Source organism: Erithacus rubecula, assembly GCF_903797595.1.
Source record: "Erithacus rubecula genome assembly, chromosome: 12".
Classification (NCBI taxonomy): domain Eukaryota; kingdom Metazoa; phylum Chordata; class Aves; order Passeriformes; family Muscicapidae; genus Erithacus; species Erithacus rubecula.
The window spans coordinates 16,926,613-16,944,506 of record NC_136664.1 but is presented as its reverse complement, the minus strand read 5'-3'; the positions used below and the strand labels follow the sequence as shown (position 1 = coordinate 16,944,506).

Below are 17,894 nucleotides of genomic sequence, written 5' to 3'. Positions count from 1 at the left end.
GGGCAGTGCCCAGCCCTGAGCAGAGTGTGCAGAGAGGCTGTGCAGTCTCCTCCTGGGGATATTCCAGAGCCACATGGACACTGTGCTGTGCCCTGTGCTCTGGGATGGCCCTGCTGGAGCAGGGAGCTGCCACCACAGCAGCCCCTGTGCTCCCTTTCATCCTGGGACTCTGTGAAACTTTGCTCCACCAGCCTTGAATCAAAGGTTCCCTAGGTGCTCTAAAAATATAACTCCTTAAAAACTCACAGCACCCATGATTATGATATTCTAGGACTTTAGAAGTATTTCATAGTAGTATGTATAGCTAAGTGAACATGTAATATTTGGAGATAAATTTCCAAATTTTTAATCAGCTAACTTCTGAAAGAGTTAAGAGATTTCTAAGTACCACCTCTGGCTTGATGGATGCACCTGATTCCTCCAGGTTTTCTGCAAAAAGAAATTTCTGTGGAGGAAATGTTCATGGACAATGCACTGACTATGTTTGATTTCCTGGAAGTGGGTTTAATTCTGAGCAGGACGAATGATGTCCTGAGGCCAAAGGTTCTGGTAGAACCTCTGCCCCATCACCACCTCAATATATTACCCAGCAGAGTCATATTGCATCTAAGAAGTTCTTCTGTGTTCACCTCATGATTAGCTTCTATTTTGTTTTGAATATTTGAATTTTATCCCTAACTACCTGATTGATAAATATAAGAATGTTCTTTTCTTTTCTCTTTTCCTTTCTTTTCTTTTTCCCTTCCCCTTCCCCCTCCCCTTCCCTTTCCTTCCTTTTCCTTTTCCTTTTCCTTTTCCTTTTCCTTTTCCTTTTCCTTTTCCTTTTCCTTTTCCTTTTCCTTTTCCTTTTCCTTTTTCTTTTCTTTTCCCTTTTTTTTCTCCTTATTCATTTTGAGGAGGTGGCTGTTTAAGAACAGGCTGTATTTCTCTGTCACATCAAGCACAGCAGTAAGACACTGAAGGAAACAAAATTTTTAAATGGTTTTATACTACCCCTTCTGACATCAACCTTTAGAGAATAAGGGAGACAAAACTTTTTTTTAATCAGCTGAATGGTCTTGTACCACTTAGGTTATTTTCCCATCAACTCTCGATTTTGTAATTTTTATGGATGATCTTGTAAAATACGTCACTTTGTTGGTCTACATTTAATTCTGTCTAATTAGGGTGTACTCTATTTGGCAAGCAGCCAGTAATTAGCGACATATTTATGTAATTATTAGCATGTAATATTTATGTAATAAATCTGCCTAGAAGGCAATCCATTCAGAGGGCAGAGAAGAGGTACAATACATGATTTGACTGAATGCAGAGATCTTACACACCGAGCCAAACACAGCAAAGAAATGAAATGCATCAGTTGACCTGTCTAGTCTGGGGAGAGAGTTTGCATATCCTAAAATGATAGGATGTGCACACTTGGTAATCAGCACTGATTAGAGAGGGAGGGAAGATGGGCCCCTGTTTGAAGTGAGATAATAAGGCAGCTTGTTAGGGAGAGATAAATAGAACTTGAAGAAAAGGACCAGATGTCTGCTTGATGGCACTGAAGAGCTGGTGGGGTCCTCCAGAGGTACCTGATGGATGTGGGGCCGATTGCAGGGATCAGGGAAGCAGAGGGAGCTGTCTGCCCATGTCCAGAGAGCAAAGGCTGAGCCCCAGCCAGGCCTGACTAACCCTGGGCTCAGACTAGCACACTGAGCTGCTGTAGGCTAAGGACTGTGTGCATGCCTAAACTCTAACTCTGTGGGTTTGGGATTTTCCCTACATCTGATGCTAAGAGCTAAGTCAGGAGTGAAGTCCTCTGGGTGGAGGTTGGAGTAGAGTTTGGTGTTGAAGTCACAAACTTTAAAAGGATCACCAGCAGTAATCTTTGAGTGCTGATGAAAGTTCTCTGCTCTGTTCTAAGAATGTTGGGCTGTCTTGAACATGAACACTGAATTTTTTCTTCTTTTTAATGTCAGCAATTTCACATGGCTTTTGTAAACACAGGTAAAACTTTCTGGCTTTCTTTGTGCTGTGTTATGAAACTCTCATTCAATCTAACCTAAAAATAAAATTTAGGTTATAGTAAATAATAAAAACAAAAACTAGTTCATGTAGCCTTTTTTGTTGCTCCCTAACCTTGCTTAGCTGGGTCCTGTCACTTCCTAGAACATTTTCATCCATTATATGTGACCCTCCTGTAAACTATTCAGTGTTCCCCCAGCAAAGATTAAGACCTTGTGATCTCAAAGCACAGTACAGCAGTGATGGATTTTTGATTGAGGAATTGTTCTGGACTTTGCAACACTTCTGTTTAGCTTGGCTATGGGTTTGCTGTATGAATTTGGATAAAACATTTAATCACTGTGCTGTGCTGTGCAAACACTGCAGAGCCGTGAGCAGGTAAAGGCTGTGAGTTTCAGGGGTGGTCTGAGGGAGGGGTAATTTGGATTCTTCTGAAAGTGCCAGACAGGAAAAGTGAGGAATTTGCTTGTCAGTGGAGGAGATGGTGGAGCCCAGTGTGATGGCAGCTGAGGCACTGTGGTATCTTTGACATGAGCTGCAGTTCTGAATACAGAGGGGGGTAGTTTAGACTCAGTTCTACACCTGACATCTCCTTCTGTATCATCTTTATCTAATCCACATTGTTATAGCTTCTTTGTACTAATATTTTCTATTTTTAAACGAGAAAAAAACCCATAACAAATCAACTTCTTGTTTTGTGCCTTTTTTTTGTGCTAACAGGCAAGATCAAAAGATGTAGTTGCTAAAAACTTATAGAGTTCTAATACAGTCTGTCTGGCAGAACCACTTACTTCAAAAAATCATATATAGACCATTGCTTTTTCTAAGCTAAAATTGTTTTTCTTTTTATTTATTATTTTTTTTTCCAGTAAGGAAGCATAACTTTCTCAAAGTACCTACCAGTTTCTTTCTGCTCACCTTTTTGACTTTATATGTTTTTTCTTCATGATCACAGAGGTCTTTTTGGTGAATTGAGATTTATTTTACTCTGCCAGTTGAATCCCCATCTCTTCTAATATTTTTATGTGATCATGCTTTGTATTTGTATTTTTATTGCAGCTTCTGCTTAATTCACTTGTACTTTATCAGGCTCTTCATCACAAATTAGAAGACAACAAGGAACCATTTGCAAGGTGTTCTCATGGCTTACAGATTCTTTATATATTTATACCTCATAACTTCTCTTCATGGGATGAAGAGAAACACTGAATAAGATGCAATTTGTTTTGTCACATTATATTTCAATTGTGAATACAAATTGTTTACTATTTTTAGAACTCCCATCCTTGGAGATATTCAGAAGCCACCCCTGGGCTCTGGGTAGTTGTGGTGAGCAGGGATTGGAGCAGGTGACCTCTGGAGGTTCCTCCCAGCCTCACTCATCCTGTGATTCCATGAGAACTCTACACAGCTTCTGAACTGGTGCTGTGGTTTTCATATATTCACCCATATTAGCATTGACTTTGTAATATTTCAGCAGTCAGGCAGAATTCAGGTGCTGACACCTTTCCCTGGCTCCTTCTTTCCAAGTTCTGTGTTGTGTCACACCATGCACAGAGCAAAGGCAGGGTTTGCAGAGTGTCCTGGGCTGGGAACCTGAATTCAGATGGGTGTGTTCCTGCTTTGACTCTCCACAATCCAGCTGTGTATCCCAGTCTGGAACTCGTGGCTGTTCCAGTTTTTTTTCCATGTAATGTTTGCATGCTGTCAGAAACATTCCAAAGAGTAGAAGGATGTTTCATTTGAAAACCTTTCAAACTATTCCACTCCATAGATCGGTAATTGTTTTTTTGGGGTTTTTTTCACTCTCTGGAATTCCTTCTCTGGATGCCTTTTTCTCTTCCCTTTATTTCAAAAGGCCATGAGTTTTCCCCATGGGATCCACATCCTCAGTGAGAGGTGTGCATGTAATAAGGCATGGAGTGAATCCTTTGGGTGTGAGACAGAGGTCTAAATTACTGCCATTAATGGTCTGATGATAACAAATTGTTATTGTTATATGTAATCTGCATATCAGAATGTCTTCCCAAAGTCATTACCATGCTGCCTCTGTGCCCAGGGGCAATGTTACACCATAACATTTCAGTCTTTCAAATTACAAAAAGCTAATATAACTCTTGATGACATTTACAAAAATGTATAATGGCACTCTTTTCAGGGCTCTCACAGAAATTATTCTCAGGGAACTTCAAGGGAGTTCTGCGTGTATAAGAACTGCAGGATCTGGCACTTTTTGCAATCAAAGCCACATTTTTTTCTTCAGTGGCACCAGCTCAAGAAAATGTTAAGTCAGAATTGTTTCTAATTTATTTTCTGACTTAAAATGCCCCAGCCAACATAAGCTGTATTTAACTTTTAATGCTCTTTGGCAGAGAGTCCACATTCTAAATTTCTTTTCATAGGAAGTTATGTCAGAGTTATAAACCTCTGAAAATTGGCATTTTGTAATGGAAGTGCTGACAAGACCTTTATTACACCAGTACAAATAGGTAGCATTCCAATAAATGCTGGTTGCAGTTTTTAGAGTCTGCTGGTTGCTTTCTGCTGCTCTATTTCAAAATGGATATTATGTAAAAAGTAAGTGGCATAATAGAAACACACTGTTAGGGCTTCACTGGAAGGAATTTGGCTTTTACTATTGCAATAAAACTTCAATATGGTTGATAGGTCTGATTACAGGCTTAGTTTTTAAGGGCTGGTGTATAATTTGCTGGTAAATTGTTTTAAAACCTTACCAAGCCCCTGTGTAAATTCAGCACAGAATTGGAATGGAAAAGGTGATTATCATGGCATGCAGAAGAAGTGGATGTTAAATTACTTAAATGGCAAGAACACATCACATCTAAGACCTAAAAGGTTCCTACTTAAGTTTTATGTACATTTACATTGTAGAAAGGAAGATTCACTTCAAATATCTGTGATTGTCTTCATAGTCATGAGGTCTGTAAACTTTTCCAGACCTAGAAGTCTGGAAGGATATGTGTGAAGAGAGGAAGAACATGGGCAGGACTTCCTGGAAATTTTCCATTAGATACCAAAAGAACTCTGAATTTCACTGAACCTGATGGAGACTTAGCTCTCTTTTACACAGAAGACAACACCAGTCAGTGTAATGTCTAAAGCTGTGCCTGTCACTGTGGCCTGAGGGACTCAGATCCTTGTCTGCCATCACCTTCTCCCACACTGCATTTAAGTAGGTATTCATAGAAATATTGAGAATCCATTATCCTTCCAAAGAAAAGCAGATGGCACAGCCTTGGGATATCTTGGCTTTTTTTATTTATCCTTGCAGCATTTTTGTTGGAATCTGGTAATACAGTACTGGAAAGTTCTTGGTTGAAATGCAAAATATAGGCATTATTCTATCAAAGCACTGCAAAACACCGTATCACTTTCTGAAACTTTTTGGTTAAAATAACAAGAGAATAGAATTAACTAGAATATGTAGATTTCAAAAAATGATCCATCAGCCTATGCAAATTGCTGTGTTAATAATGTATTTTTAATGCTGAGCACATTTGACAGCCATTTCATCTCTCTTTCTAAAGCAGAGCTTGGCAAGCTGCATTAATTCTTACACTTTACAGATGTACCATTCAGTGCACGTGCCATGTAGTGATGTGATCCGAATAAAGCAAAGCATGTCACAGCAGTGCCATTATTAGTAAATAACTTTGGGACTGGCTGCTGAATGCAGCAGAGAAAAAGGGGAGGCAAAAGCCAGTGCTGCTTTAGCACATCTCACAACCTCACTGGCCTGGGTTTGCCTCCCACTGTGGGAGTGCCAATCCTAAGAGGCACCAGGGCTTGGGAAGAGATGAATGGACAAACCAGAGTCAGTGAGATTCACTCAGATGTGTTGGGTGCAGTTCAGACAAGGTGGAGCTTAAACAGACCCAGAACCCAAAATTTCCTGCTTTGACTTGCTCTATGTTTCTGTAAATTAAAAAGAGAGAGAGAGGTACCATGTCATAATTATTTCTCTACCCCATTAACAATAAAACTGGTATTATTTCAGGCTCAATGTGTGCTTCTACATCATTATTTCTTCAGCAGGGATTTTCTGTCCTTTCTTCAACGAGTTAAAAAACCAAGGTACAAAATACAAGAGTTGCTGCTAGACTGCAAGGGACCATATAGTTATGTTTGATTATAGCTCTGCTGGCCTAAAGGTCAAAAGAAAGTTTTAGAATACTTAAGAGACAATTATCTAAAGTTCAGACTTTTCCAAAGGAATAGAACTAGAAATTATACAGACTATTATCTAAAGTTCACATTTTCAAAGAAAAAAGGTAGGAGGAAATTGTTATTCATCATCACTTTGCTGTTAATTTGTCTGGCTTTTTTTTTTCCCTTCTGTCAAGAATTTATTTACTACAAGTTCTGTATTACACAGTAGTACTAACATAATTATTCCCCTTTCCAAGAAATTCTAACATATGAGAATGATGTATACATGATTAAATATTACTTTGCTCATGATTCAAAATTCCCAGCAGTACTTTGTATTTCTGCAAAGGACTGTATGGAAATGTGTTTAGGTATTTTTATTCATTAGTTGATTCAGCTGCACAGTTCTGGCATAAACTATTATTATTTAAGCCAACTGGTAAAGAGGAGAAAATAATCAAAGATATAAAATATGTGACATTTTCCAATTATTCTTCTACCAATACATTTTCTCCCATGAAATACTTTTTTTTTTTTTTTCCCTGTGTTCTTATTGGTGTTTTAAGGGATTGCAGAAACTCCAGGTCTATTCAAAAAGCAAAATCATTCAAGTGTTTGCTAATTTGTCATAGGAATGCTTTGTGAATTCCCATTAAATATTCCAGTATGGAATCCAACTTGCTGTGGGGCAGGAGAGAGAATTTGATCAATCAGCTGGATTTTTTATGACAAAAAGTTTTTTTTTCTTCTGAAACTGATGTCTGCTATCAAATTTGATAGCAGTCATCAATTTGCTTTTTTGAAGACATCATAAATTTTTTACACTTATGAAAAGCAAGTCAGTTTGGAATATCTGAGGATGCTTCAGTGCCCATATGGTTTGGCCATCATTAATCAGGAAAAATGTACTGTAAAAATGGCCTCTTTTTATTTTCAGATGATTTTGTAAGGCTTGTGTTTGAATAGAACATTTATGCCTTTACCATATAGATTAGGCTAAGGGTCCATTTTCTTGTAAACTGCTGCTCAAGAGGATTTTCTTTGAGACAGTCATCAAGGAAGGCCTGGGACAGCTGTAAAAATATACATGGCACAGTTGTATATATAAATATATTAATATACATATATATAAATATATACACATATTTTAATATACATATATATTATCATAAAAATATATTTTTTATAAATACAGACATGTTGAAAATACTAAATTAATCATGAAGCAAATTTTTAAAGCAGTTCTAATGAACAAATAGGTTATTTTTTTAAGCTACTAACTATTGCCAAATTTATAACATACTAACTTGAAATTGTACCCTTTTAATCAAATATTCCTTTAAAATGTGTTTCAGCCTAAGGCAGAAAAATAATAAAAAAAAGCAACTGTCTATCATGGATGTTTCTCATAAAGCATTTTGATTTCATTCTTTTGGAAGCAGGAAACTGATGCTTCCAACTTGCACTAAAATGGAGCCTGAAAAATAAATCAGATTTTCAGCTCAGGGTCCATTTGTGAGCAGAGGCTTTTTACAAGGTGAATATGGATGAGAGTGTTCTTGGAGATGTCACTTCTGGTTCTCGTGGTGGATCAGAAAGGAGATCAGAACTGTTCTTTCCCAGGGATGTTGTAATTGCAGAAAGAAACAAGAGGAATTTCCAGACAAGAGAGCACGTGTGGGACTGGGGCAGTGACTTTGGGGCTGCATTCACTGGGTTTCTTTCTGCACTCCAATCCTATCAATCTAAAGAGGTGTTTGTAAATCTTTTTGTACAAAGAAAGTATGGCTGAGAAAATATCCAGAAAGGGTAATGATCAAGGTGACTTATACAATGACTTTTTGAGACACCTCTGTGTGTCGTGGCAGTTTTATTCTCAGGCTCTAAAAAGGGGATTGGAATCTTCCTACCATCCACCATTTCTCTGTCATTAGGTGTGAATTCTGAAAAAAACAAAAATGCCAGTGTTAGAAATGTTTTTTTTTTTTTTAAATCTGTGTTTGACACTGTAAGGTCTCCACCAGTTAACAGTGAATATTAACTGTTACAAGAGGCATATGCATATTAATTATGGTTATTAATGGTTATACAAAGCTGAAATGGCATCAGCATTCTCTTCAGCTGGCTGCTAAGTGTTCTAGAGCTCACATTCCTTCAAATGTCATGTGCTCTGTTTCTCTGCCTGTATTTTGCTAGTTTCCATTGAAACCTTGATGATAATAATTCAGTTGCTCGGTTATTTCAAGTTTGGGGTTTTTATTTAAGAATAGATGCTGCTTTTGAACAGAGATTGGAGATGAATAAGCTGTCTCTGTCTTTTCCTTATCAAAAAAAAAAAAAAGCAGGGAGTGTCACAGTAAGGATATTCCTGCTGCTCTTCTACTTGTGTCAAAGAACTCTATTTTACAGAGAATCTGAGATTTTAAAATGTGTATAAAAAGATAGCTCTAATAAACAGGAAGAAACATATATTTCTGTCATTCTGTAGAGTTTCCAATTAAAATTCTTTCTTCACATAAGTAATATATCCAGCATAGATGACAACTTTTACCACAGTCCTTAATACCATTAATTATTTGATCTTTCTGAGGACATTATAAAAGGGATAAAAAAGGAAAAGCAGAGTTCTTTAGGTGTAAGGTGGCACAGCAGGGAACTCCACTGATCTCAACATATTAGAGACTGCAAGGGAATTAAAAAATTGCAATAATGTGCACAGAAAAAATGACACTTGGATGCAAACTCACTGCTTCTGATTTTTGCTTTTGTTCTGTTATTTTATTGCCTGGCTTAAAATTACAAGATGCATTCTTGCATAAAGTAGGAGGTGAAGGAGTTGACTCCTGCCTGCTAATTTCACATCCTGATTGCTGTCAATGCCATTAAAGTCACTCGTGTCCAGAAAATCCAGAAGTAACTTTGCAATAAAATGATTGCATTTACATTTTCTCAAAATCTTTCATCTGAGAGCCACAAAAGAGATCTGGGAGATTTGAGAACAGCTGGGGAATGTGCAGAAAGCACTTGGTCCTGTGGTAAGGGTTGTGGTTATGCAAACTCCCTTTGTCTAGAAACCACACTGGACATCTTTTTAAAGACCTTCTGCAGTGTCATTCTTTGTTTCAGCTGGGAAGGACAGATCCCAAAACAGTCTCTTTCATGGTTATTTCAAGAATCTGATTGTAAATTTCAGAGACTGAGAGTCAGCCAGGGAGCTGAGCCACCACATTTTTTTCTAATTGCAAAAAAGGCAGAAGTGAGCTCCAGCTCTGAGCTGCAGTTGTGCATGCCCAGAACTGTGTTTCTGAGATTTGACACTGATGCTGAGACAGTTCTTAAGCTCTTACACCATTCCTGAAGCCTGCAGGACAGGATGCACTCCTGGTCCACCCTGGGTGGCTGCCTCACCAGGAAGAGGACATTTCATAGGGCTCAGGCATTTCCATGAACTTCTCCAGCCCCTTCCCCATGGAGAAGGGCACAGAAATCCAGCAGGCTCATTCTGATGGAGAATGCCAAAGCCCCTCCTGGCTGTGCCCCACTGCCTGGAGGAGCACACTCAGTTCTCTTTGCCCATGGCAGACAGCTCAGAGCTCTGTGAACAGACTTTGGGGGGTTCTGCACGTCCTTTTGCTTGTTTTGCTAAAAGCACCATGAATAAATAAACAACCCTATAATGAGGGATCAGTGGGTTAATTGGGAAGATGAGGGAAGGTGATTGTCCCCTCTCCTGCTGAGCACCTGCTGCCAGGTTAATTCATGCAGCAGGGCTGGAGGGTGTTCCTGCAGGGCATTCCTGCTGTTGTCAGCTTTGGGAGAGGGGAATGTCCACAGAAAGGAGAAAGTGAATCAGATAAATTGAGTTTATTGCTGATCAGCTGGTAGGATTTATCTTCAAGTTCTAGGAACCAACTAAAATGTCAACTAGGGAGTCGTTCTTCACTCAAGAGCCACATCTCCAGCAACACCAAGGTGTATTTATTTTAAGACATAGCAATGAAGGGGAAAAAAATTACAGCTAAACAAAATTCCTAAGTCAAATGGAGGACTTGCCACCCGTCGGCAGAACAATTTGGTCATTTCGTTTTGCTTTTTCTATTTTCTGCTTGTCAGTTGCTTTTCTTTCCAGGCATAACATGTTCACTTATAGTCAAACGTGGGTTCTAACAAAAAAACAGGCAAACAGACAAACAAACCCCCCAACTAACAACAAAATATCCAACCACACAAACCATCTGTAACAAAAGAAAGTTATTCTCGTCTCCTCATTTGACATCTCTTGTGAATAGCTCTGACTCTCCAGCCATTGCAACCTCTTTTGCACTTAACTAACAGTTAATAACCCAAATATCTTGCATCACTTTTTCTTTCTCTCATTACTTCTGAACTTGAGAAGTTCATTACATTCAAGTTCAATACCTCTGAACTTGAATTGATAACTAGTACTGGTACCAGGTGGTTTCTCACACTCAGCAAAGCTTCACTGATGGGTGCTTTATTTTCTCCATCTCTCCTCCCTCTTACTTTTTCTGCCCCCTTCTATTTGTCTCTTTAGAGTACATCCTTCCTTTTCTTACTCAGTTATACTCTGGTTTTGGCTTATTAGAATTTTCTGCAGCAAACAGGGTGGCAGTCAGTGTCTCAGGAGGATAGAAGGGATCTGAAGCTCTTCCCAACAAGTGCAGCTTCTTTTTTTGTTCCTTCCTAAAGCAGGTGCCTTCCCTCTTTTGCATATCTGTCCAGTGCAGGGCTGTTGGGCTCAGCACATCAATCCTGTGCTCCAGCTTGGGCAGAGAAGGACTGCAGCAGGTTCACAGGAAGGAACAGGCTGTATCAGTACAGATTTCAGGGCACTGTGTAATAGAACTGTAAAAGTCTCTGGAGTATGGAATAAACTACTACAGATGTGACACCTCTGAGTGGGATTTGTCTCAAAGAGAGAGCTGGAAATAGAGCACCACACAGTTTTCTCCTTTGAAAGGTTAAAGTAAAAGGATTAAGGATGCAGTTTATGCTGGGGTATTTTTAATTTTGCAGAAGAATGGCAATGGACAGATGAATTCATTTTCCAGTATTTGGAAATAGAGAGAGATATTGAGGGGGAAAAGAAAGCTATCAGATAAAAAGGGAACTTTTGCACATCACGTAGTCACTCTTGCTTTGGTAAAGCTACACACACCCATATTTAGGAAAACTGAGCTATAGGATTATTTTCCCAAGATAACTTTTCCCTTTTTTTCCCTGCAGAGAACAAAGATGGCTCTGGAAATGGTTTAACTTGCACACGTGTGTTAACACCACTGGCACACCCATCCAAGGAGGAGTGCAGGGTTTGTTCACTTCCAAATGTGTGTTAATTATTGACTTCAAGCACACGTGACTTTTCCACTGCAGCACACTGGCACATGTAACACTGGGTGTCATCAAGGACTTTGGTCCTATTTGAGTTGTCAGAACTCTTAAGAGCTTATACCTGAAATTTGTCTTCAGTAAACACATATGCTTCCTTTCATTTTAAAAAGGGCACAAGGAAGAACTAGACTATTTATTTAGCTCCAGGGTGCCATCAGTTTTGATGTGACTGTTTCCAACTGGAATAGATAAAACCTCAGGATTCCTGTGGAAAAAAAATAAATTAGAAATACCTTTTGTTCTGCAAAGTGACCATATTTATTCTTCTTTATGAAGGAGTTAATTTTTAGATTGACCTTCATGTGTTGCATAATCTAAATATATGAAAAATGCTGAAATGGTTATATCATCTGCAATATAATTTATAGTAAGAACCTCTGTAGGCCAAGTAAATGTGATTGATGGTGATTCTACTGTGGAAGGCACAGAAAATTATAGAATCACAGAATGTTTGGGTGGGAAGGGACCTGATTTTCAGGAGAAGCTTATTGTCATATGAGCACTCCCAGTCTTTTCTTTCCTGGGATGGGATGACATTTAGCATTGCACGTGTCCATTTTAGAGCATTAAATATCAGGAGGCATTCCTCTGTTCATGATGCATCACGAAAATGAACCACAACTTCTTCTTCCAAACAAGACGTGCAGCTTTATTTTTAAGTTGTCATTGGATCCCACAGCAATACTCACACACATTCCTCTTCTCTCTGCCTCTGAATCTTTTTATTAAACAAAATACAAACAGCAAACTAGTGCAAGCAAACATGCACTCCGTTAGTATAATTACTAATATTAGATTAGTATTTTATTCCACAGAATAAAGCAATCACAAGTTAGAGAATATTTAAGTATATAAAGAAATCCCAATTTTCTGCATATTTGACATGCCATTAATCATGGTTTATACCTGAGCACTATGACACATACAAGATTATTGATATCTGGTATGTATGTGTTTATAACTGTCTAGAATCTGTCATTTTTATAACTACACAAATTAAAATTTACATGATTACCCAAAGAAAAGTCAGCTTGTATTCATTTGGTGGTGAACTGAGTGACTCTGAGTGACTCTGAGAGATTTCACTATGGCTGTGTAGGATGCCATGCAGTCAAATGCCTCTTAATATTTCTAAAATTAACTTTCTGCATATGTGTGCAGAAGTAAGATGTCCTAGACTCATTTCTTGTCTGCCTCCATGGGAGATACAGCCTGGTTTGCTCTTTTTTCTTCATGCAGGTCAAATAAATGTTTTGAACACTTAAAATTAGACCTACAACTTTTAATGCATTTAGCTTTTCTTTTGTCTTTATACAAGAAGGAAGAATCTTTTATAGCAGTGGAAAATGTGCAGTTTGTGGTTGGAAGGCAAGGAAGATTTGTGTTCATTGGTGAATATCCTTGAAGTCTGGGTTACTTTAACATCTTGTTTCCCTCTTGTTTTACTGGCTGGATTTTTATGACTGTGGTGAATCATGATGAGAAGATATCTGTAACAGTGCTGTATGCAGAGCAGAAATAAGGGATGTTGTGAGACAAGCAAATGCATATATACAAAAATAAGTAGAGTATAAATTAAAATGTTAGAAGGTAGAAAAAGTGGATTTCTAAGAATGTTTACATTAGGGGTTCAGGGCTAACATGGAGGATTTTGGGTGTGGTACTTTTTTTCCTCCTTCTTCTTTATGTCATCCATGTTGAGTGCCACCCTGGCATTCTTTGATTGGTTTGAGACAGAGTTGGACAATGTAATAAAATTGTCATGTGTTGGAAAATAATTGTAAATATTAGGTACGTAATTTAGAGTATATAAAATAAGCCCTGCCCAGGGCTGAGGCATTCTGCCCCGGGTCGACAGACTTCTGCCAGCTAGAGAAAAATTTCTTAGATAAGAAACAATAAACAACCACGGAAAATGCTGAAAAACGGCCTTCAGCATCTTCTTTGGCGCTGGTGCTGAGAAGAGCACGGACGTTAAAAACCACAGTGTCCTGTTGTGGGGATCTCAGGATCAGAAGCCGCCCCAGACAGTGACAATGACAGTGCTGTGATTTTTGCCTTGCAGACAACACCCTGAGCATCCTGGCCAAGCACAGCGCGTTCAGCCGGCAGAAGCAGGAGGTGTACCTGCTGCCCATCGTGGTCAGCGACAGCGGCACGCCGCCCATGAGCAGCACGGGCACGCTGACCATCCGCGTGTGCGGCTGCAGCAGCGACGGCACCGTGCAGTCCTGCAACGCCGAGGCCTACGTGCTGCCCATCGGCCTCAGCATGGGCGCCCTCATCGCCATCCTGGCCTGCATCGTGCTGCTGCTCGGTGCGTGCTGCGCCCTCCCGCCCGGGTGGAGGGGCTCGGGGACGGTGCGGGAGGGACAGCCCGGCCCCACGGTGCAGAGTGATGGCGGTGCAGGGGGGACAGCCCGGCCCTCACGGTGCAGAGCAGGGCGGTGCGGGAGGGACAGCCCGGCCCTCACGGTGCGGAGTGATGGCGGTGCAGGGGGGACAGCCCGGCCCTCACGGTGCAGAGTGATGGCGGTGCGGGAGGGGGACAGCCCGGCCCTCACGGTGCAGAGCAGGGCGGTGCGGGCAGGGCCCATCCTCCTGCTGCAGCGTCCTGCTCTGAGGCACGCACACACACACGTTACAGAATAAACAGTGAGGAATGGGAAATTGGAAATCACACCAGGTGAACACAGTGTGGTCTACAGCTGGTGGAAAATGGATCTGTTATATGTTCTAAGGCTTGTATGAATCATGGAATCACAGAATGTCCCGAGTTGGAAGGGAGCCCCAAGGATCATTGACCCAGCCCCTGTGGCTGCAGCCCCCCAGCAATCCCCCTGTGCATCCCTGGAGTGCTGCCCAAGCTCTCCTGGAGCTCTCAGGGCCAGGACCATTCCTGGGGAGCCTGGGGGAGCAGAACCTTTCCCTGACACCCAAGCCAGCCCTGCTCTGGCCCAGCTCCAGCTGTTCACCAGGTGCTGTCCCTGTCACACGGAGCAGAGATCAGAGCTGTCCCTGCAGCCCTGGGCAGCTCTGCTCTCATCTCTGCTGCAGCTGAACCAGCCCAGAGCCCTCAGCCACTCCTTGGGACCCCTGCGGTCCCTTACCCAAACCTGCTCTCTCCTTTGGAGGCTTTCTTGTAGCTTTAGCTGTTCCCATTATATATATTTATATTTGTATATTTCTATTATGAGCTTATTCTGGATTGTAATGGCACAAGAGACACTAAAGCTTTACAAGCCAAGCACTGTGGTATATTTTAATAAAACATACATTTGTAAACAACATCAAGAAAGTGAGGGAGAGAAGAGTGAAAGGAGAGTCCTATTTTTGCACTTTGGAGCTTCACTTTGTGACTGAGATTTACATCAGTACCTGAGGTTTCAGCTTTAAGCTGCAAAAACAAGCATTACCTATCTAGAGTTTTTTATGCATCTGTCCATGATTCTGATATCAAGCTGAGCTCTTTCTTACTCACTTATTTTATCACTCTCTTTTTAGTCATATGATAGGAGTCTCTCACAACAGGTAGAACAAACACTGATTTTCTTCTCTCATTAGGGGTATATTTTCAGAAAAACATCCTCTAATTTTTAAAAATTAACTACCATCCCTAGTGTAATTCATTATAGACTATGTGAATAATGATAGCCCGACTTCACCTGCAAAGGGAAAAGTTGAAGCTCAAAATAAGAAGTAAGGGAAATCTTATTGCTTCTATAAAATTGAACTTCAGATGTAAATACAAGCTGATATTTAAAGACTAGATAATTAATCAGTTTCTGATGAAATTTCCTTCACGTGAAGGGGGTTGAAGTGATAGGTCTTTCAGCTTTCCACCCTTGTTACTCCCAATTCCACCAAAAGCAACCTCTCACCTTGCCCAGCTGCACTCACCGTGTGGTGTTTGGATTGGAAATGTTTTGCCTAATCAGCTTGTGGTGCTCTCTTTGCAGTCATCGTGGTGCTGTTTGTGACACTGAGAAGACATAAGAATGAGCCTCTGATCATCAAAGACGATGAAGATGTGAGGGAAAACATCATTCGCTATGACGACGAAGGAGGCGGAGAGGAAGATACAGAAGCGTTTGACATTGCAACTTTGCAAAACCCAGATGGAATTAATGGATTTTTGCCTCGTAAGGATATTAAGCCTGATCTGCAGTTTATGCCCAGGCAGGGTCTTGCACCTGTTCCTAATGGTGTTGATGTTGATGAATTTATTAATGTAAGGCTTCATGAAGCTGACAATGATCCCACAGCTCCGCCATATGACTCGATCCAGATTTATGGCTATGAAGGAAAGGGGTCAGCGGCTGGTTCCCTTAGCTCCTTGGAGTCCTCCACATCAGACTCAGACCAGAATTTTGACTACCTCAGTGAATGGGGTCCTCGCTTTAAAAGACTCGGAGAACTTTACTCAGTCGGAGAAAGTGATAAAGAAACTTGACAGTGGATTACAAACTTTTTCCCTGTTGACTTAATGATCATGTAATATTCTAGGGCCACTGCTGTTAGTTAAAACTAATGTGGCTTTTTGTTTTAGAGGCAAGTTTAGCGCCAGTCATCTATAAAATCAACTACATTGTAATGTTGAACCAAAAAAAAAAAAAAGTATATGTTAGGAGGTTAAGTCTTGTGGAGTGTGAAGTAAAGTATGTGGAGTGTCTAGAAGTCTTTGGATATTTGATATTCACTTGACCACTCTGAAGATGGAGATTTGGATCTTTGATTATCTTCAGTGAATTGAAAAGAACAAAAAAGAAATTGGTGCTCTCTTAGGAAATGGACTTGCAGGGATTTGCTGTTGAACAGTAGCTCCCGCCCAGTATGTGTAAAGCTAAAGGTTTGTTTCTGCATTGCCAACAAAGATCCTGCCACAGAAAAGTTCAAAGCAATATCTTGGTCTTCTTAGCAATGCTGAGCAGAAATAGCATTGCCAATTCCTACTGGCTCCTACTGTGCAGTGACCATCCATTGTACATACAGTAATTGTTGGCCACGCCACCACAGACTGAATATCATCTTTAAATATTGTGTCAAGCCTTAAAATATTCACATGTTCTTAATCCATTCCAGTGATGGGTAATACATACTACTAATGTGTAGAGATTCAGAGGCAGGGATGCAAAACCTTGCCTCACAAAAGGATCTTTTTTTCTAGAAGAAGGATCAACCCTGTGCTTCGTCTTCTGAAAGAAAAAGCTGTGAAATGGGATGGACTTACATAAATGAAAGAATTGCTGATTTTATTGCTAAAGATCGAATTTATTTGTTTAATCTTTGAAATAAATATTTTATTGATGTCCATTACTGCTTTTATTTATTAAGACTGATAATCTATAGAGTAAGATTATGAAGACAACTAAATTATATCAGTTAGATTTTTTTTTTCTATATGTAATGAATGTTTCATACATGTACATTTTGAGAAGAAACTAATTGTTGCAGGTTAAAGCAGTTCCCTGTCCATTTGCAGTAGCTGAATTTTAAGAGAATGCTGGCAGGAATTAAACATTGCCAGAGAAAACTTTTGACAGTTTTATATCTTCTTCATAAATCTAGTACCTGGTGTTTTTAATACAAGCACAAACAGCTGGAAGTAAACTGGTTCATGTGAATATTTAAACTATAGACTTTTAGAAATCCACACATAACACAGTACAGTAAAAAAAAAACATGCTTATAGTTCTCCACTGTATTAGAGCAGGAACCAGTGTGTACATAATTTTACTGCTTCTGTTATTAGCATTTTTTCTATAATATTCATAGTGATGCACCAGGGCTCTTGCACACAGAGAAAGAACACTAGAAGCTGCAAGCATACTCAATTTGTAATGCAAACTTGCCATTTAGAAGTAGCAATTGTATAAGAAAACTACGTATTACATGCAAATCATTTTAATTTTCTACTTTGTTTTGAGGCTATATTATTGTTTGTTTATTTACTCCATGTATTGTATTCAGAGAAACTCCTGTATTGTTTCCTACTTTGTGAAATATATTTTTATAAATACTTTTCTTGTTATTGCTTTTCTTTCAGGTTTACCTGGGCACTGCAGAAATGAATCTGCTGGAATAACTTCATAGTTTTTTGAGGAATGTAGTTTCTTCAAAATCATTTATTTATTAGTTGAATACAGACAAAATAAAAAAAAAAAAGAAAAAAGGAAAATATTTGAAACTATTTTTGACAGTGATTGCAGAATTTTGACAGTGATGGGAGCACAGGAGTTATGAGTGTCTGATTCACTGCACCATGCTGAAAAATAACCCCACATGATTTTTGTTAAAGCATT

General features: G+C 39.6%; 1 protein-coding gene across 1 annotated transcript in view; it reads left to right on the top strand.

Moving 5' to 3' along the window:
- Positions 1–17,567, top strand: part of CDH8 (cadherin 8) — a 147,639-nt gene extending 130,072 nt beyond the window's left edge. The window contains exons 12-13 of the mRNA XM_079316086.1: positions 13,658–13,909; positions 15,552–17,567. Of these exons, the coding sequence (XP_079172212.1) occupies positions 13,658–13,909; positions 15,552–16,045 (746 nt within the window). The 3' untranslated portion in view covers positions 16,046–17,567. The remainder of the gene's footprint in view (positions 1–13,657; positions 13,910–15,551) is intronic.
- The last annotated feature ends 327 nt before the right edge of the window (positions 17,568–17,894 follow it).